At 50.1% G+C, this 20,788-nt stretch overlaps 1 protein-coding gene across 7 annotated transcripts in view; it reads left to right on the top strand.

Annotated features, from left to right (window-relative positions):
- Positions 1 to 20,788, top strand: part of ARHGEF10 (Rho guanine nucleotide exchange factor 10) — a 101,896-nt gene that overhangs the window by 4,447 nt on the left and 76,661 nt on the right. For 3 of the 7 annotated variants that reach the window (XM_053597713.1, XM_053597708.1, XM_053597709.1), the window contains exons 2-6: positions 5,519 to 5,597; positions 13,450 to 13,602; positions 14,301 to 14,588; positions 17,244 to 17,310; positions 19,017 to 19,093. In XM_053597713.1, the coding sequence (XP_053453688.1) occupies positions 5,561 to 5,597; positions 13,450 to 13,602; positions 14,301 to 14,588; positions 17,244 to 17,310; positions 19,017 to 19,093 (622 nt within the window). In that variant the 5' untranslated portion in view covers positions 5,519 to 5,560. Of the gene's footprint in view, positions 1 to 2,187; positions 2,207 to 5,374; positions 5,394 to 5,518; positions 5,598 to 13,449; positions 13,603 to 14,300; positions 14,589 to 17,243; positions 17,311 to 19,016; positions 19,094 to 20,788 lie in introns of those variants that run through there. The other 4 variants (XM_053597714.1, XM_053597715.1, XM_053597711.1 and 1 more) reach the window with 3 other exon arrangements.

Here is a 20,788-nt window from a genome sequence, read left to right as displayed (position 1 = left end):
AGACAGGGCTAGGAGGGAGGGAAGAGGGGCTGGCAGTGCACACAGGTGGCAGGGAGGCCTGGCAGAGGGGCTGAGGAGGCAGGAGTCAGGGACCCCTGCATAGCCCATCAGGTAGAAGCAATAGCATGTGCAAAGGCCCAGAGGCAGCAGCATGCAGTCCAGTGGCTGTGCATAGTAGGGGGGGGGTGTGTGCATGGTAGGGGGGGCATGTGTGACAGACACCAGGGAGCATGATTGTGAGGGCGAAGGAAGGGCACCATGAGGGTGAGAATGACAGGGGCCGTGGGGGGTGGGCTGTATCACAGGAGCCATCAGTGAGTTAGGACAATGGGGAAGGTTTGATTTAATGGGGAGGGTGGGGTCCTCAGTTTCTTCTGTTGAGCTGTGTTGTTCAGGTTGTGCACTGCACTTTTGGACACCTGTACACTGAAGATCTGGTATGTTTGTATTTTAATAAGATAACTTGACACATAGTAGGTGGCTTTTTCTTATTTTCATTAGACTCTTGACGACTCTGCACTTTCACAGGGATGAGGATAGGGTGAGCTTCACTCTGTTGGTCCTAGGAGCCTGCGGAGTGTTGGTGGGGTAGGGACATTGAAAAGGGCAGTGTCCAGTTGGGCCTTTGCCATTTGGGGGCTTCCTGCTGACTACTGGGTTGCAGGGAGGCCAAGTCTGGAGATACACAGGAGTGCAGGGGTGAGGGGCAGCACTGCCCTGTGAGGTTGTGTGGAAGGTAGCAGGTTACCCCCCCTCACCCAGTCTCAGCCCAGTTTCAGCCACTGCAGCTGCACCCACATGACCACTGCACGCACTGTTCCTCCTGACACTTGCCACAGCCCTACAGCCTCTCCTGGGGATGGTCGCCATGCTCCTGGGCACCTCCTGACGCTGTCAGCCCTGACTTACACCTGCCTGGGGCACCAGGCAAGGCCCTGAGCAGCCACCCAGTATGACATCGACCTAATGGATCCGTGGCATGCCAGTGGTGGGGGTCAGAGCTGTAGCCTCAGACTCCTCAGCACCTAGCTCCCGTCCCTAGGTGCCTGCCTGGGTTCTGCTCTTTGGGGCCACCATCTCCTCAGGTGGGAGGTGGAGGGAGGGGACAGTGAGTCTCAGTGGCCACGTGGGTCCACACTGATGCTCCAAACCCAACATGGTCTATAGTGTGGCCTGGAGATGTGGGTGGCTCAGTCCGCCACCCCTCACCTGCCCACTGAGGCTGGGTGCCAGGGTCCCACGAGGTCCAGGTCGCACACGACCTGCATGCTACTTTGGCTGAGCAGCAAATGAGCAGTGGGGTGAGACACCCTATGGCCAAGAGCAGCGGCCCCTGCCAAGACCCTTAAGCCATCCTCCCTCATTTCTGCAGCTGGAGGTGGATGCAAAGACAGCTCTGGAGTTGGTCTGGCTGAGAACATGGGCTGAGAGGAGCTGAGACAGATGGGTTCTATGGCCAGGCTCCCCGCCCTCTGCCTCCTCCTTACACGCTTGCTCGGGGCAGAGGTCCTTGGTTCTTGACCACCACGTCTGCTTCCTGCCCAGGGACTCATTTGGGGCAGAGACTTGCTACAGAAAGGTCCTTGTGGAATTTCCTCACGTCTCTGTGCTGGGTCCTGCCAATCACCTCCTGTTCCCCAGGACATCCACCCGAGCCCTCCTTGCAGATGTAGGTACTTGTGAATGGTGCTGTGAAGGTGCAGGTGTGTTCCCCTGAGAATGTTGAGAGAGTGGCTGGACCATCCTCCTGGGGAGGGCAGAGTGTAAGCACTGTGGTGAGGCAGCCCTCCAGGGCTCGGTGGCTCTGGGTGCTGCCTTTGTGTCATTTTTTTGTTTAAACCACAACCCAGATGCGCAATGAAATCTTTCATTAAGATGCTTAAATTGGAAAATGACAGCAATAATAAAAACAAAGCCCGGCAGCCCAGGCTGGCATTATCTCATGGTGCATGTAGGTTGATGGGATAGGGTGTTTTGAATGGGAGTCCTGGGCTGTGCCCCAGGGCCGTTCTCCCCTGCCGCAAGGCTGAAGGAGCTCTGCCCAGGCCCTCCCTTGAAAAACACCACCTGCACGTCCAGACAAGGTCACAAGGGGAGGCATCTGGCACACAGGCCACCAGGAGATTGTTCGGAAAGGACAGGGCTCTGGGTCCACCTGGACTCCAGAGGGTGGGACGTTCTGGTGCTGCCCACAGCTTCTAGGCAGGTTTGTCTGAGCCTTTGAACTTGGTTCTCAGGGCATGCCCGCCCGTGGCCGTGGTGTGTGAACAGGTTACAGGAGGTGGGGGCGCGTGAACGGGTTGTGGGAGGTGGGGGCGCACGCTGTCTGTCCACGGAGACCGGCATGTACAGGCCTCTGCAAAGTTCAGAAACAAAGTTGCAGTTTCCATGTCCACCCGTAGACAGTTTCCTTCTCAGAGCTGGAGCTTTCCACTGGCAGCAATTTTAAAAGGAAGAAGCTCCAGGTGTCTCTAACCTGCCTGATCTTTTTTACGGCTGAGGACACTCACCTGCCATGGAGCTATGGCTTCCTGTGGCCCAGCGCCCTTCCTCATCTCACGGTGGCAGTGGCTGGCCCGCGGCATCCTGACAGTGGCTGGCCCACGGCGTCATGGCTGGTGCATGCGACCAGCCTCAGAGCTGGCTGCTGTTATGTACCAGGAGCAGTGTCCGAGCAGAGCTCAAGCTTGTCTGTCTTTTATTTTGTCCTAATATTATAAATGGAAAAATGAGAAATCAACTTGACTATTTTTGTACAGTTTACGTAGTGAAATGAATTAATAGCATTCATACTATGTGTCTAAAAAAACCGAAAATGAGTAAAATGTAAGGCTTGGAGGAACAGGATTCTCTTAAGACACAGAGGCCGTCGGATACAACGTTTCAGAGTGTTTGGCTTCATCTGAGGACCCTGCAGGAGGAGTGTGACCAGCTTTGCCTGCCAACAGGAAGGATACCTGTTTTTGGCCCCTGCTACTGGCTCGCGTCACAGATGAGCAGAATGTGGATAGAGATTATACAAAGTGAGTGCAGTAAGGAAGTTTTGCTTTTTTGGAAGCCCAAGAGCACCTCTGGCTCTGTTGATAATGTTCATCAAGTAAGTAAATCCCTTTGGACACAGTTTCTTCAGCTGCTGAGAAAGGGAAGCTGAAGAGCCGTGGCACAGGACGGTGGGGAGAGCCCACGGGGTACGGGCTGCTGCCCTCGATGTCACAGGCTCCTTCTCTCCTGTTCCCCTCAGGGCTGTGGAAGGGCAGTGACTATGGTCTTCCTCTGTTCTCTTCCCTGAGGTCGTGGTGCCCAGGACTGGGAGCTGCAGGAGGCACCTGCTGGGGGATGGATGCTGCCTTACCGCGGTCCCTAAACCTGTCAGGGTCCCACACCTCTGGCAGCACTGATCTGGGAGATGGAGTTTCTCTGGCTGCCGTGTTCATTCAGAGGTGAAATTAACCCAAATTTCTGAAGGATCCATAAATATGTGATCCAGCATTTTTGCTTTTTATGGCTGGGAGATGACGTAGCAGTGGAAAGTGTTCTCCTTCCATCTTCTGGAGCTGCCAGAAGCTTCTGGGGTGGCCTGTCCTTCTTGCGGCCTCCCTGGCCCCCACCCCAAGACCAACCCCCGTGCCCCCTGCCCCGCATGCGCCTCCAAGGGCCCCTGCGTAGCTTTCCCATCAAACTGGTGTGAGTGCCTGGCTGCGGCCTATTTGTTGGCTGCAGCTCAAACCATCATTTCCGTTTTGTTGTCAGTGCCACAGAGCCAGGGTTGGCTGAGTTCCCGCAGGTTTGTGTTCTTAGCACAAAGGTCAACCAGCTCGTGAGCAGTGCCTTCGCTCCGAGAGATCCTTCTGTGTGCACGCACCCCACCCTGACTGCCCTAGTCTAAGCATGTGTGTCTGAAATGGGAAACAGGATCACATCTTCTCTGAGAGGATAAGCACCTCTGCCCCACGTTGGTGTCGCTAAATGTGTGTCCGATGGAAGCCCTGGGGTTCAGTGGGAATGGTGACTACGGCTGCAGTGGACAGTTGTGGCCAGTGCTTGGTTACTGCACTGGGCACTGTACTGAGCGCTGTTCTCATCCCCAGATGGTCCACTTGGCTACAGCACTCTGAGAGAGATTGCCACTGTCCACATATTCCAGGCAGAGACGACCTAACCTGCCAGGTCTCCAGCTTCATAGGGATAAGCAGGGGGAACTGGAGGTTCCAGGTCTGGGCTCTCAGGCTCTGACATCAGACTCTTGCCCCCAGGTGTAGCCCTGGTAACTGTCTTAAGTCTTCCTGGCTGTAGTTTTCTTCATTTGAAAATAATAACAGACCTACTTCCTAGGTTGTGATGGCTATGTCATAGCAAATATGAGAATCAGGGCACTGTTATGGCACCTGGCAAGCCCCCTTGCACCTGCTGCTGAGATGACGGAGGCAGAGTGATGCAGGCAGGTGCTGGGGGGCTGGCAAGGGGGCGAGGACATAGCTTCTGACAGGCACCTGAGGTTGGTGGCTGGGATCCCACTCTGTCCCGGCTGCTGACAGACTGGCAAGAGTATTAACAGCTCATCTGACTTTGAGGTGCTTGTTTTCTCCTGAAAGCACCAGAACAGTCAATTCTGTGAATGATGTTAGAATTGTCAGGGCTGAGTGTGTGTCCTTGGTGTGCCTCAGCAGAGACCAGAACCCTCCAGCACCTGCTGGCTTTTCGCTGGTGTTCTCCTGGTTGAAGAGCACAGGAGGCCAGTGGTCACCTGGGCTGTGGCCAGTGTGGCCCAGGAGGTGCTGGTGTGCAGGTGACACTTGGGCCATCATTCTCCACCTGGGCCTGGTCCTGGGCCTGGCTGTGGCCAAGGTTGCTCCTAATCTGATGGTGCTGGGGGGACCAGGTCTTCTGTGGTCTCAGCACAGGTCAAGTGAACTTGGGTACCAGGACAGCCTCTTCTAGCACTAGGCCCTGGCCGCCTCCTCGAGTGCTAGTATGTATAGACTTATGCTGAAATTTGCTTTTCTGTTAGCATGTAGGGAAATAAGTTTAGGAAAGAAAAGCAGAAAAAAACAGGCATGTGGGGATCTGCCTGGACCCAAGAGGTTAGTTACACGGTCAACTCTGTTCTCAGTCCTGAACAAGGCTTTATTCAAAACAGTTAAAGTTTTAGTTGAAGGAAGAGGAAGAAAAATGTTTATGTGTTGACGTTTCCCCTGAGACTACAGCATGAAATTAAGCGGAGAATTGAAGGCTGGGTTAGGTTGGGAGGGTCTGACCAATGAGTCCAAGTTGCAAAATAAGCTCCTGGCTACAATTCAAGGTGAAGTCCAGCCAACGCTGAGAGCTGCTTGGTTTTGTTTTGTTCATGAATATTATTTCAAGGAAGATTTACAAGTATTTGCCACTAATAGGTGGTAAGTTCTCTAATTATAGCTGTTTATGACAACTGCCTTTCTTCAGGGTTATCTGTAGAGCCCTGTGCGTGGTGAGCGAATGTGCATCCTCCTGACATGTGACCAGCACTGTCTTATTCTTCTAGGGCCCCCGTCTTCCGACAAAGCTGAGGAAAGCAGGCTGTGGCATGGACCAGCGAGGGCTGCCACCTCCCGCTCCTGAAGGTAATGGGTCTCCCCACTTGAGGTGTCCCTGCTGGGTTGTGGTGCAATCAGACTCTCACCCAGACCTGAAACTTTGGGGACCTTTAAGCTGCTGGGGAGAAAGATGAGGCTCTGCTGTGAGCCATGGCCCTACATGCTCACACCCGCCTGTACCCGGCACGTGCCTCCCTCCCCTCGGGTCATCCTGGGAGCCTCTCACTGTCCTCACAGGTGCTTCCCTGTGAGGAGGGGGCCTGCTGTCAGCATCAGAGATTCCTGGAATGCGTAACTTAACCAGCTCCTACTGGAGGGGCATGGTTAGGAAAAGGAAGCTTCCTGTTTTAGAGGCTAATAAATGCAGCTTGCTTGAGGCAAGCCTTCTCCCACCAAACCACACAGCCTCTCCTGCACCTGGGCCAAGCACAGGTAGTTTCCTTTTGTATTTTCTCTGCCTGTAGCTTATGGACAAGGGACAAGTGCCACCTTCTTTCTCCATCTCACTTGGCAGAGACTGTACGAAGGGAGGGGCCGCCAGTTAAAGTTTCCTATTTAGTGTCACCTCACCAGAGTTAAGCGACTGCCAAAAAGACCAGGCCAGGGGACACGGGCTCACACAGCGGCCAGCGGTGAAGCAGGTCGCCACTGACCAACCTCTGTGCAGTGGGCGGCCTGCGGGGCTTCCTGTTGAGACGTGGCTGCATCCTTGTTGTGTCTGCTGGACCGTGCTGTGCACACAGACCTGGGTTAGCTGCAGGGCAGGAGCAGAGGATGGGAGGCGACTAAGCCGCAGAGGTCCAGGAATTAACCTGCCCAGGTTCAGGCCTTGCCCCCGCAAGCCGGCAGCATGGGTCTGGGGAGAAACCTGTCTTGGCTCTGTTCTGCCCACTAAGTGGGTGCTCTCAGGGGTTGTGACTGGGCAGGAAAGAGCTGAATCTGTCCTTCACCCCTCGAGGACCCAGAGATGCCATTGCTTACCAAGCTGTGACAAATGATCCACAGGTGAAGGAATTGGGGTGGAGGGCACCCAGCAGTAGCTGGTGGCAGGGGCACAAGTGTGAAGAGCCTCCGGGCATCTTCTGCCTGTGTTTGGGGTGTGAAGGCAGAAGTAAACGTCTACCTTTTGGAGTTTCCTGGAGCCGTAAGACCCTAGATGATGAGAAGTGATACCAAGAAGCTGAGGCTGCAGTTCTGTTCTTATTTCTGTTTTAGGGGGTAATAAATAGTTTTTGATTATTGATGTATAGAAGGTGTACATCGCTTCAGGGTACATGTGATGATTTAATGCACTCATATAATTTGTAAATATGAAATCAGTGTACTTGGGTTACCTCTCACCAAAAATATTTGTCTTTTCTTTATGCTAGAAACATTCCAGCTGTTCTAGCAATTTTGAAATGTACAATAGACCAATTATTTTGTAATTCATCTATAGTCACCCTACTGCTCTATTGGGCACCAGTCTCATTTCTTCTGTCAAACTGTGTATTTGTGCCCATTTATATACTCCGCTTCCTCTGCCCCCTCTGGCCCCTGGTGACCACCTGTCCCCTTCCTGAGACCCGCCTCTGCCCTCCCTGTGTGGGGGAGACAGCGTCTGGATTATTTCACATAACACAGTGACCTCCAATTCCTTCCTTGTCACTGCAGGTGGCAGGATTTTACCCTTTTGGGGGCTGAATAGTATTCCATTGTGTACGTATGTGACATTTTCTTTATCCCGTCACCGCTGATGGACACTTAAGGTGACTCCAAACCTTGGCTGCTGAGACCACGCTGCAGGAAAGGCTCTTCCCGTATGGATTTCCTTCCTTTGGGACGCGCCCAGCGGGGGCTTGTCCACCCTGGGGCACTTCTCCTTCTAGCCTGCAAGGAACCTGCCTTCTTCCTGGCATTTTGTGGAGATGAGCCGTCACCTTCAGCATCTTCCTCCCCACACATGTAAGGTGGGGAATGACAACTGGGGTGCGGAGTGTGCAAGAGACAGTTACAGTTGAAGAACAAGCTGCAAATAAAAGGCAGGTGCAGGAAGCTCCTTCCACAGGTGTTAGGAATCGGGAGAGCTCTGGCCTACTAAAAAATCTCCTGGCAAATGTACACTTCCTTTCACCGTGTTTTGACCACTGTTTTCAAAGAAGACTGAAACCATCTGTTTTCTCATTAAAAGTGTGTCTGGGGTTTGCTGATAGCATCTTCAGTGCCGGCCAGTGCCTGGTAACCCTAATCACTCTGCCTTCACTGTAACGCCCCTGGGTTTGCCCCGTGCCGGTTCTCCACAGGACTAGACTTTGCTGAGGTGCCTGACCAGACCACACTTCATCCCCGTAGTAGGGGCGAAGGCCTGCAAGGAGTTAATTTCCCGGTTCCCACAGGGTCCCCGTGGGGCTCTCCTGTGGACCCCTCTTGCCAGCAGGTGTGATTTGGCCTCTCAAGATGCCACACAGATGCACAGGCCAGTCAGACTGGCCAGGTTATCCTCCCCCGTTCCCACGCCATCTAGTCTTGGGCAGGTCTCCCCCAGCTGGGAATGTGGAAATCCCCTCAATTCGCCACTATTAACATTTCCCCCAGAACAGTTCCCAGGAGCTTTGGAGGCTGAGGAGGCAGCTGCAGGCCATCCCAGTGGTGGGGTCTTGGTGCCATGGGGAATGTGGCTCCTGGCCCTCCTTTCCTTGGCTGACAGCTCCTATGTGGCCTTTGCACCTTTGGGGGAAGGTCACAATTTAAACAATAGGACTACAGCTCAACAACTGTGATAGCGCTACATGACTATCTAGTTAATTAACTTTTTCTTTTTTTTGAGACAGAGACTCAGTCACCCTGGGTAGAGTGCCTCGGTGTTATAGCTCACAGCAATCTCAAACTTCGGGGTTCAAGAGATCCTCTGGTCGCAGCCTCCTGAGTAGCTGGGATTACAGGTGCCAGCCACAATGCCTGGCTAGTTTTTCTATTTCAATGCCTGGCTAGTAGAGATGAGGTCTCGCTTTGTCTCAATCTCCTGAGCTCAGGTGATCTACCCACCTCAGCCTGTTAGACTGCTAGGATTATAAGTGTGAGCCACCATGGTTGGCTAGTTAATTAACTTTTGTGACAAGTAAACATAGGGATGATGGCCTAATATCTTTTTTGATGATTTGATGATATTCTAATTATAATCTCCTCCCACTGCTAAGTAAAGCTATCCACTTAAAATAAAAATGCCTTTGAAAATAGAGAAGCAGGCTCAGCGTCTGTAGCTCAGTGACTAGGGCGCCAGCCACATACACCGAGGCTGGTGGGTTCGAGCCCTGCCAGGGCCTGCTGAACTACAATTACTACTGCAACAACAACAGCAAAATAGCCGGGCGTTGTGGCAGGCTCCTGTAGTTCCAGCTACTCAGGGGACTGAGGCAAGGGAATGGCTTGAGCCCAAGAGTTTGAGGTTGCTGTGAGCTGTGATGCCATGACACTCAACTGAGGGCGAGATAGTGAGACTCTGTCTCCAAAAAAAAAAAAAAAAAGCAGCGGGACGCAAATCTGACGTCTTACCAGCACCAGGCGTAACTGGTGGTTTGTGTTTTGGGTTATCATTATTTTTTTCTGGTTATTTTACTCCTATTTCTTGTCTACGTAGTTGTAGTCATTCCATATACATTTTTGTTGAGTATACATTTTTATGTCCTGCTTTAAATCTTTTATTTCGTAAGTATTTCCTAACTGTCATGGGCAGTGGCTGCGTAACATCCCATCCACCGAGCTGTTACATGTTTGGTGGGAATCTCTTTATTCCACCACCGTTCCTTCCCCTTCATCAGGTGCCTGTGCCTCTCTGGGGACTTGCTCACAGCTGCCAAACCATCACCAGGTGGAGTGGTGTCTGAGAGGCGGGAGGGCACCAGGAGGGAGTTCAGGCTTCCTGGGTCAGAATGTTGACTTGGACAAGTGTGAGCTGATGACCTCAGCAGCCTCTGAGGGTCTGTGGCCGGTCATCCTCTTTACAAGCAGCAGTGTCTCTCAAGTGTATGCTGGGACTTACTGTCTATAAAGTGCTCAGAATCCAGGCCCCTGAGCATTTAGCAAACCAAGTTAGAGGAGGATCTGGGATTTTTTTTTTTTTTTTTTATCATGTTAGAAAATGCTCAGGTACATTTCAGTGTGCAAAACTCCACAGTTTTATGATTTTAAAGTCACACCACCAGCTAAAGTCTTTCTCTAATTAATAGCAAAGTATGTTATGGGGAGAAGAAACCAGGACCATTGCCATATTAACGATGATTCACAAAAAAGTCAGTTACCAAATGCCTGGTGACTTCCATAGAGAGCTCAGACAAAGGGCAGCACCCACACAGTGAGCGGAAGTAGAGGGGGGCTGACCCTGTGGGCCGGGCCTTGCCAGGGGCAGGGCTGGCCCTGAAGGTGGGTGGGGTGGGCTTTCCTCCTGGGGGGCACTATTTTCTGGGGGACCCTCCTGCAGCAGCACAGCTGCCAACCACAGTAACACCTGGAGCACACGTGTTTACGAATAGCCTCTTGTTACTGAAGCTGTTTGCAACCTGGTGCTTTTAAATTTTTATTTAAAAATAAAAATAAAACAATAAAAGGAATTAAAAAACAAACCACCACATTGGACATAAGAGAAAATTATATCTTGAATTAAGCTTTCACTTTACAATCAAACATGGTCTTAAAATTCCCAGGAAATTAATGCTTAGCTTTCATCTCTGAACTTACAAATAAATATTCCTATAATTGCTTTTCTTAGTGAGTTAATCCTCGGCTTCTCCTTAAAAGCTGCTCGTGGATTTGGAGTGGCCAGAGGGTCGTCTGCTCACCAGGGAAGGGATGGGGGTGGCAGCCTGTCTTCTTCTTGGGGATGTTGGACCTGGAGTCAGTGTGTCTCTTGAAGACCATAAAATAAATATTTTCTTAAAGAAATGAGAAAATTGAAGTGTTTCATGTTTGTGGTTGTTTCAGGTCACATATCTGTGTTCTCCTTAGTGTATTCATGAAGAAATACTGCTGGGGTCCTGCCCTGTCCTAGACCTTGTGTTACTTTATGACTTTGTGGTTTTGTGATTAGTGTAGCTTTAGGTGTCACATGACATTTCTCAGTCTGTCTTGGGCAGGCCTGGAGGAACAGAAAAGAAGGATGGTTCACAAACCCCAATACTGGGTTTAATTTTGTGGCCTTTTGGGCCAGCCCTGGCCTCAAAACCTGCAGTCCTGTGCATGTCAGCCCTAGGCTACAGCCAAACCATCAGACCCTGGCCCTGTGTAGCCCCTGCCACTGTCCTTCCCAGGCCACCGTAGACTGCCCATCCAGCTCCCGGCTGTGTGTCCCCGTCTGCAGGACATACGTCCTGACCCCCACATGGCCTGCTTGCCACACCCCCTCCCACAATGCTTCTGTGCCTCGTGGGTGACTTGGAAGTGACCCAGTGTTTAGAGAGCCAATTTGTCAAACAATTACTTCAGTAAGGACCACTAAATTATAGATTCACCAAAAACCTTTTTAAAAATTTAATGTTATCTGTAATTTGCCGCATGAGATGCTTTGAGTGGTCTTTCAGCATTTTCAGGTTTTAAAACTTGAGATTTTTCTCACAGTTGTTCTTTTACTTTGGTAAATGGTTCACTGGAGAACACTGGTTCTGAGGAGTGGGAATTGCTTCTGTGACTCCCACTGTGAATGTTGTGAAACAGGCAGAGGCTGGCAACCCGGGTCACAGGAGTAGACGTGGCCCAGCTCCTGCGCTGTCCTCCTGGGGCTGCCCTGATAGAGTGCCACAGACCACTTGGCTTATGCAACAGAAATGTGTCCTGTGGTTGTTCCAGAGTCTGGGACTCTAGGTCAGGGTGCTGATGGGACACAGGGAACCTCCCTCAGGGAGCCTGGGTTGAATCCCCCACCTCTTCCAGCTTCAGGCTGCAATGCTGGGCATCCTGGTCATGTGCAGATTTGAACTTTTGATGGACTTTCTTGATGGTTTTTATTCCCCTTTGCTTATTGAATTCTACTTAGTTTTATTAAGGAAAAATGAGTTATTTTGGCAAAAAAAACTCGCAAGTTTGTAGCCTGCTTCTCATTCATTCATTCATGTGAGCCTGGTGTGTGTCTTGCAGGCACCACCTCTCAGGTGTACTGAGGCTCGTCTACTGGTGAATAGGCAGGGTCCTTTCTCCAAGAGCTTGTGATAATTTCTCCAGAATTGTCTCTGTGAGGCACACGGGGCCATGCGCTGTCTCTGGTGCTGCCCACAGATCTCTCAGCGTTATGAGGTGTCTTCGCCTAAGTCCCAGCAATGGAGGTCATGTGTGATCAGAGTATGCAGGAGCATCCTGCCTCTCAGGGCATCCCTCTGAAGACCCCCTGGCCACTGCCATCCCTCAAGACAATGGAGAGAACTGTGCTCTTCTGTGCAAGGACAGTGTGGCTTCAGGTCCCCATAGCTTGTATTTGTCCCTGCACAGAAATCGTAGGGTTATTTTGTCTATAGAAGATCTTCATGCTATTTCAGAACATCTTAGTTCTAGGGTATGTATTTTTTTCCAGAAATACTTTTTAAAGAAAACGACCCTCTAATAATTTGAGATTACAGCAAGTGCAGTGCTCCGATCCTTGAAAAATAAATTCAGCTGACTTTTAAAGAAAAAGTCATATCATATTTGTGATACGAAATATGTTACATCAGCAAATCATCACCCCTCCCCCAGCAACTAGCAATCCTGGCTGAGCAGCCATGGCAGGTCCCCCTGCAGGGAGTGATGGGAGGTCCCACTGCAGGGAGTGATGGGAGGTACCACTGCAGGGAGTGATGGGAGGTTCCCACTGCAGGGGATGATGGGAGGTTCCACTGCAGGGAGTGATGGGAGGTTCCACTGCAGGGAGTGATGGGAGGTACCACTGCAGGGAGTGATGGGAGGTTCCCACTGCAGGGGGGATGGGAGGTTCCACTGCAGGGAGTGATGGGAGGTTCCACTGCAGGGAGTGATGGGAGGTACCACTGCAGGGAGTGATGGGAGGTTCCCACTGCAGGGGGTGATGGGAGGTTCCACTGCAGGGAGTGATGGGAGGTTCCACTGCAGGGAGTGATGGGAAGTACCCACTGCAGGGGGTGATGGGAGGTTCCCACTGCAGGGAGTGATGGGAGGTTCCACTGCAGGGAGTGATGGGAAGTACCCACTACAGGGAGTGATGGGAGGTTCCCACCGCAGGGAGTGATGGGAGGTTCCACTGCAGGGAGTGATGGGAAGTACCCACTGCAGGGAGTGATGGGAAGTACCCACTGCAGGGGGTGATGGGAGGTACCACTGCAGGGAGTGATGGGAGGTTCCCACCGCAGGGGGTGATGGGAGGTTCCACTGCAGGGAGTGATGGGAAGTACCCACTGCAGGGAGTGATGGGAAGTACCCACTGCAGGGGGTGATGGGAGGTACCACTGCAGGGAGTGATGGGAGGTACCCATTGCAGGGAGTGATGGGCAGGTCCTGCCCATGCGGTCAAGTCAAGTGCATGCCCATCACTGGGTTAAAACTTTCCTCCTCTTGCTCATTGGCCTAATACATTGTTAAGATTTGCTTTTTCCTATGTAATTTGTAAGTCCATGGTATGTGTATTTAAAATGTGAAAAGTCTTTTTTTCCCTTCCTTTTCATTTTCTTTTCCAACTATGAGTTGTTAGACCCAATGGAAAGGAAATAAAGAAACGCTGATACAAAATTCTGGTGATACTGATTTTTCCCAGTAAACAGCTAGCTTCCAGGTAGAGTAAGTTGGCATCTCTGGCTGTAGCTAACTAGCCATTTGTCTGTCTCCTTGGTCTTTGCTTTTCGTCTTTGTTCAGGAACGTGCTGGTAGTAAATGTTAACGTTGTCATTTACGTTATTTTAAACGTTAGAAAGTGACGTGAAGTATGATACCAACAACAATGAGGAAGATGAGGGAGAACAGTTCGATTTCGACAGTGGAGATGAAATCCCGGAAGCCGATAGACAAGCCCCCTCTGCGCCCGGTGGGGTCGAGGCTGCTGATGAAGAGTCCTTGCCCACAGGTACGTCCCCGGTTGCCACCTGGGGGGCCTGTTCACTGTCCATCAGGGGCTTCTGATTTTCTCCTTATTCTCACTACCTGATAGGGGAATTGTAGGAAAAGGACGATTTCTAGGAGCCAGAGATATGTGACTTCTCTGTGGTATATCTGAAATTACTTTTTTTGAGTTTGGTGGCATTTCTTTTCTGTGTCCCCTATTTTCCACAATTTTCCGTCTTGTCGCTCTTTCTACTTATATTTTGCACAGAAAAGGTATTGCTGTTTTCTGACAAAAATTGCCTCATCACTGTATCACTACATGTACACATATAAAGTGCTAAAAGCGTCAGAGATGAATTAACTGCAGAGGGTTATAGTTCTAAGCCAGGCTGTGGGCTGGGCACTGGTCAGATGTGCTGCTTGGACCACCGCACAGTGGGAGGACTAGGGCCCTGTCCCCTTGTCCAGGGCAAAGCCCTGCGGTGTGGCCAGCGATGCTCCTGCAGCCTCTGTACCTTGGAGGAGCTGTCTCAGGCACAACCTGGCGGGTGTGTCTCACCCCAAGGTGCCAGCTGTCTGCACGTCCCGCCCATCTGCACAGTGGCTCTTGAGGTGAATGGAGACTGGGCCTTCCCACCTCCTTCTTGCCCAAGCCCAGGAGAAAATATTCCTGTGCTTTTGGAGGTGTGTTTGCTGACAAGTCCCTTTTGGGTCCTCCAGGAGGGGAAAATGGACACGGAGCAGACGGCGTCACAGCGGTAGAACCACCCAAACTTCTGGTCCCAGTGAAAGTGAATCCGTATTCTGTCATTGACATCACTCCGTTCCAGGAAGATCCACCACCTGCTGCTGACTGTGGTGCAGAGGAGGAGTGTGCGGGTCTGCTTGTGCCCAGCGGGTACTCCGTGCCTGTGCCCTGTGGCTACGCTGTCCCCTCGAGCCTGCCCCTGCTGCTGCCCGCCTACTCCAGCCCTGTCATCGTGCGCACCACATCGTTGGACGAGGAAGGTACTGCCCCCCTGCCCGCGCCCCTGCAGCAGCTCCTGCTCCGTTAGCGTCCGGGCCCGGCCCCTTCTCTCCCCCAGTTGTAGATGTTTATTGCAAAGTCAGAAAATAAGCCCCAAATTCAATTTATTCTATGATGGGGACACAATTACACAAAAGAGTCAGAGTGTATTATTTGAAAAATCTTGAAATAACATCTAATCCCAAATGTAGAGGCCTTCTTGTCAGGGAGGACCGATGTGAAAATTCCTGCCTCAACCACTTCACAGCGAATCTCATGCATTTTCTCACACTTGTCGCTAGTCTAAAGAATGGTTGTGTTTCTGCACATTCTAAAGTCATTTGTTGACTCTTGAGAGACATCCAGGCTCTCTTGAGGTCAGAGTCTGTCCGGCCGAGGGGATGGAGGAAGGAGAGAGTCCAGTGGGGAAGGGATCTTAGAGGTGTCCAGTGAGCTCCGCAGGTGCCCTCCAGGGACGTCATGAGCGAGGAGGGTGCAGAGAGGATGCAAGAGACAGCGTTCCTGTGTCCCTGTCAAAGGCAGAGGAAGCCCCTCGGGTGACCATGTAGGTGCCTCCCTCCCTCTCCCACCCCAAGACCAAGGCCCCGTGACAGGGCGTGGTTTGGTGCCTCTGTCGCCACCTCCACCTGTGCCGTGGGACGGCTTATTGTAAAAGCCCGTTCCCTGCCACCCTTATGCACGCCTGGGCATGTGTCAAGCGTCAGTGGTTTCTGCAGAGCTTCCTATTTGGGATGGGGGTTGAGTGCCTGCAGCTAGGGCCTCCTTTGGGCACCTGCCACGGGCCCAGGAGCTCAGGAGCCAGCCAAGTGCAGAACCCCCCCTCCTCTGCAAAAGTTCTGCCTCTGAATGGGCCCCATCAGGACACCCGGGCTGAATGCTTCCTGTCTCACCAAAATTATTTCCGTGTTGTTTGCCCAGGATACACTGTAGGAATTCCCCAATTTGCCAGATGTTCTTTTGGCAAGAAAGCCTCTGAGGTGGAGAAGCATAGTTCACACCGTGTGGAAATTTCAGTAGATGGGCCCTGTGCAGTTAATAACAATCGAGGAAAAAGTCTTCTTCAGAGAAAAGTCTTGATTTTGAATTTTGGAAACAACAGAGGGTTTTTAGGATAGAGGTTTCCCCACCCTTTTTCCTGTTGAAGTTGGCAGCGATCCTGGGACTTCAGCATGGTGCACAGTGCTTATTCTGTAACCGTAAGAAGTAAGAACCTCTTGACAATACCCAAGTGCTGATCGTGGGGAGTTTGTGCTTACGGAAGATGTGTTTATTGTAAAGTAATTTGCTAATTTTTAAATTCTTTGGTTATTTTAAATGACCAAATATAATTTAAAATAATTTTTAGAATTATTTAGCATGATTTTAAAACAATTTCCTTATTTTTGTATTGTTAACTTAGAGCCAGTAATGAAACCCTGTTATACACCCTGCCATAATAAAGACTATTGTGAGCCCCAGAATGGAGGCACAAGTGACCCTGTGTTTGTCCTCTAATCCTTCAGTGACACAAGCACACAGACCTCTTTACCGCGGTGGTGGGAAAGGCATAGACTCTGGCGCTGGGCCCGGGGTGAGCCGGGCCTGAACTTCCTGCCTCCACAGCCCCCAGGCTTCCCAGCTTCTGTGCGTGGAATGGGTTGCCCTGGGCATCTCCCAGCCCAGGCCCTTCCTTGCCTGGCAGTGGAAGGTTACAGGGCCCTGCCTGGAGCTCAAGCCTGGCCACGCAGAGGGACCAGATCCCAGTATCTTTCCTACTGACCCAAACCTGCGTGTGGAGGCAGGTTCTGCCTTGTTCATCCTCGGGGCCCCCCAGCACCTCGGGTAGCCCTTGCAGCAATGAGATGAGGCCTAAGCCTGTCTGGATAGAGCTCCCAGGTCCTCAGCTCTCCTTCCCTCTACCTCTCCATGTGGAAGGTCTTGTATGTGGTGGACACCCAGTGTTACACACATTTCATTTCTTGGAGGGATTTCCTGGGTGGGGCGGCCGGTGACAGCAGCAACAATGATGAATGCCACTGAGCAAGACACTGCCACATATACACACAAACACGACTGTGGGGCTCTGATATCTCAGGGCTCGGGAACTACTGAGTTGTTTGTACAGTGCTGTCAACATAAGCGCACAGTAACAAGTTTGCAAACTTCATTGTTAGACCTCGTACATTTTATCTAAAAAGCTAAAAATTTCTAAATTTATCAATCATCTTTCTAGACACATAAGCCTATTGTTGATAAGAAATGGAAATCTGAAATCATTTCAGGGAAAAAAAAATCAACTTTAGGCCAGGCATGGTGGCTCATACCTATAGTCACAGCACTTTGGGTGGCTAGGACTGGATGAGCTCGGGAGTTTGAGACCATCCTGGACAACATAGTGAGACCCATTTCTACAAAAAATAGAAAAGTTAGCTGAGTATGGTGGCATGTGCCAGTAGTTGCCTCAGCTACTTGAGACTGAGGCCAGAGGATTGCTTGAGCCTAGGGGTTTGATGTTGCTGTGAGCTCTGAGACTGATCATGTCCTGTGCTCCAGCTTAGGTCACAGAGTGAGAGCTGGTCTGTTAAAAAAAAAAAAAAATCAGTGTCATAAGCATTTTTGTCCTGTATAAAACAGCTTTAATTTGTCTGTTTCCTTAGCAGAGACACTAGAAGTCACAGAAGATCACCAGTTTAATTCTTTAAGCTCTGAGGACCCTCCAAACAGGTAACTTCATTAATTCTGTGTTCTGAACTCATGCCTGTGTCCTGTGATATCAACGCAGTGCTTCCGCGCGCTCCCGGCCTGCTGGCCATTGGCGTTTCTCCTCCTCAGGTCTCCGAGTGGGATTGTCTCTCACCTTGGAGGTCCCTCAGGCCTACAGCAGCTGTCTCACCTTGGCCCCTGAGTGTCCCGGGGGCATGCAGGGACAGTGGTGGAGGGCAGAGTCAGGGCAGAACTGAGTTTATCTCAGGCGTCAAGTTGTACTGGCCAGGTGTGTCCTGGTCAGTTGGGCCAGCCTATGAAGAATCCCCGTGTCCGTCTGTGAAGTCTTAAAAGGCGCACAGGGGACCTGGGAGCAGTTCTGCCTTAACCTTAAATACAGCATCATGTCAGAAAACTGATCCAGCCAGGACCTTTTATTAGAAATTACAATTGTTGTTATGTATAGTGTAAAAAATTAGTGGTGGTCTAATTTTTGTGGTGGCTGGCAGAAACCTACTGTGAAAAAGATGTCCATCGAAAGGGTGAATGAGTTTGAAGAAAAGGAATGTAAAATGTAGTGTGAAAATAGCCTCAATGATTTTTAAAGTAAGAAATATTTTAAGCATATAGACTCATTCAGGGATAATTTAAAATACCATTCATATTTCTTTTTTCTTTCCTTTACCATTATTGGGAGTAACTTTCTGTTTTGATATCAATTATTCATTTATTTTTTTTTTTATTGTTGGGGAATCGTTGAGGGTACAGAGAACCAGGTTGCATGGCTTACATTTGTTAGGTAAAGTCTCTCATAAGTGTGTGCCGCCCCCAAGAGGTATAATTAAAATGTAAAGAGTGCAAGAACAGGCCCTTTCCTCTGTGGCAAATTCACTGACCATGCAGGAGGCCACACCCTCACTCTACCTCATCAGTCACAGAGTGAGGGGAGCCCATCCTCCAGGGTCCGCAGCCTGGAGATCTCTGTTACTTGTGGCCCCTTAGGATTTGTGGCATACTGCATAGTGAGAGAGGCGACGTGTAATTAGATGTTAATGACTCTTCTCCCCCAAGCGAGTTGTCCAGAGTGTACCGTGTATATTTCTTGGTGGTCACTCTGTCCTGTCCCTGCCTTTCAGCTGACGTTTGTGTGGGGCTGCTTGGTTTACTTTGCCCAATGCTCCCAGCAGGAGGCCGGCATGGTGAGGGCTGACCACGGCTGTGTGCCCTCTGTCAATGTCTGTGCCTCCCTTGGGTCAGTGACGCTCAGTTTGGGTGATGACTCTGGTCTTGTTACTCCTCTGACTAGAGTGTTCCTGTGGCTTCCGGGTGCCCATGGTACGAAATCCAGGTCGTACATGGAGGCTTTGTCTCTTTCTCCCACTAACCTGTTTTTGGGGTTGGCAAGGGCTCTTGCTGGCCTGGGGGGGGGTCTCCATCCAGCATTATGCACCACACGAGAGGCCCTCAGAGAGGACAATTCTGCCTTTTGGAGCAGGGACTCTATTTCCACTATATTCCCAGAGTCCCAGACCCTGTGCCGTGCATGTGGTGAGCATTTGTGAGCACTCACTGGTGGAGAGTTAGGAGTGGAAATCTGAGCTGGGGTTGTCCTGTATTACTGTCTTGGAAAGTGTGTAATTCTCACACACAGTGGCACACACACACATGCTCAGCTGCCCGGGGAAGGGAATGTTCAATGTTCTGATGTCTGGTCTGTTTCCTTTAAGTGAAGATCAAGTCAATAAAGAAGACAGCGCCCTGGCCCGATGGGTCGCCGATCCTGCCAACACAGCCTGGATGGAGAGTAAGTCCTGCCACCACCAACAGGGGACGATGCTCATTGTCCTTGTGTCCCAGATCAGATCCAAAACTTTACAAATGTGTTCCTTGACATCCAGTATTAAGAAAAGCTGAGCAAGTGAACATTTTGAGGCTGCTCTGAAGCTGCACTAGCTTCTCATCCAAGTGCGTCTCCCTTTCCTGTTGTTTCTCTCTAGCACTTGGGAGCTGCGTCTGCCCCGTGTCCCCCGATACGCAGGTCCTGGGAGGTGTCTACAGTGTCAATGGGTTGAGCCAGCCACCCTCAGAAGGGGACGGGTCTTCTGTTCGTTCCACCTGCGGTTTCAAAGCCTGAAATACTTGTAGCTAGATTCACTTGCTTTTTAATTTTTAAAGGAAAAGGAAAGATTACTTTCCTAATTATGCCTTTTACTATCAACTGGTCACTGATTTCTATGTAGTTGTTTTATATTATTGACTTACAAGATAGAAAGAACCATCTTTGTTATCTTTTAATTATTCAATCAGTTCCTGGAAGTTTCATTCTGGCTTTAATTATGACTTTGTCAAAGCTAAGATCTTAGTACAACTGGATGATCCTGCTGGGGGGGGGGCTATTAAATTAGAATCATCATGAGATTAAATTATTGTCTTACTATTTGCTAGCGGTTTTCTTTCCAAAGTAGAATTTGTGTGAATTTCTCTCAGTACTTATTTTTTTCTTTCTTTTTTTTTTTTTTGTAGAGACAGAGTCTTACTTTTTCACCCTTGGTACAGTGCCATGGCGTCACACAGCTCACAGCAACCTCCAATTCCTGGGCTTAGGCGATTCTCTTGCCTCAGCCTCCCGAGTAGCTGGGACTACAGGCGCCCACCACAACGCCCAGCTATTTTTTTGGTTTTGCAGTTTGGCCGGGGCTGGGTTTAAACCCGCCACCCTCAGTATATGGGGTTGGTGCCCTACCCACTGAGCCACAGGCGCCTCCCCCAGTACTCATTTTTATTGCCCAGATGACAGTTAATTAGTATAACTATACTTAAAAGTGAGCTCTCTAAACTAGCAATCCCTCATTGTCATTGAACAGGAGTACAAATGAGTGGCTGCAGTTAATAAATGTTTATTAAGAGAAAGCATCCGTAATGTTGGACTGTGACAACAACAACAGAGGAGATTTTGCTGGATTTGCACCTTCTCCCTTGTTGTGGGGAGAATAACTGTGGCTGGGTATCAGGGGAAAAGTTGTTTTATTTATTTATTTTTATTTATTTATTTATTTATTTATTTTCAGTTTTTTTTTTTTGGCTGGGGCTGAGTTTGAACCCACCACCTCTGGCATATGGGGTTGGTGCCCTGCTCCTTTGAGCCACAGGTGCCACCGCAAAGTTGTTTTATTTAAGTTATTTTCTGATATTGCTTAGTAAGTGGTTACCTTTATAGTTTTCAGCACAGTAATACCTTTTATTGTACTTTGTAACATTAATAAGTCAATATTTTGGAAACTTTGTTTAAAGGTCACTTAAGAGATGAGTTTACATCTGAAGCATGTAACTCTTACAAGTGTCAGTAGGAACTTCGAGTTCCTTGGTTCATTGCTGTCTCCCCAGGTGGTCATCCTCAGAGTTACTGTTTTGCTTGTGGAACCCCTGCTCCTTCCCTTTTAAAGAATTACAATTTCAGAGAACACTAATATTCCACATAATGCGATTTCAGAAACATTTT

Source organism: Nycticebus coucang, chromosome 7 (genome assembly GCF_027406575.1).
Source record: "Nycticebus coucang isolate mNycCou1 chromosome 7, mNycCou1.pri, whole genome shotgun sequence".
Lineage (NCBI taxonomy): Eukaryota > Metazoa > Chordata > Mammalia > Primates > Lorisidae > Nycticebus > Nycticebus coucang.
The sequence above is the reverse complement of the archived record's forward strand: the minus strand, read 5'-3'. Positions and strand labels throughout refer to the sequence as shown.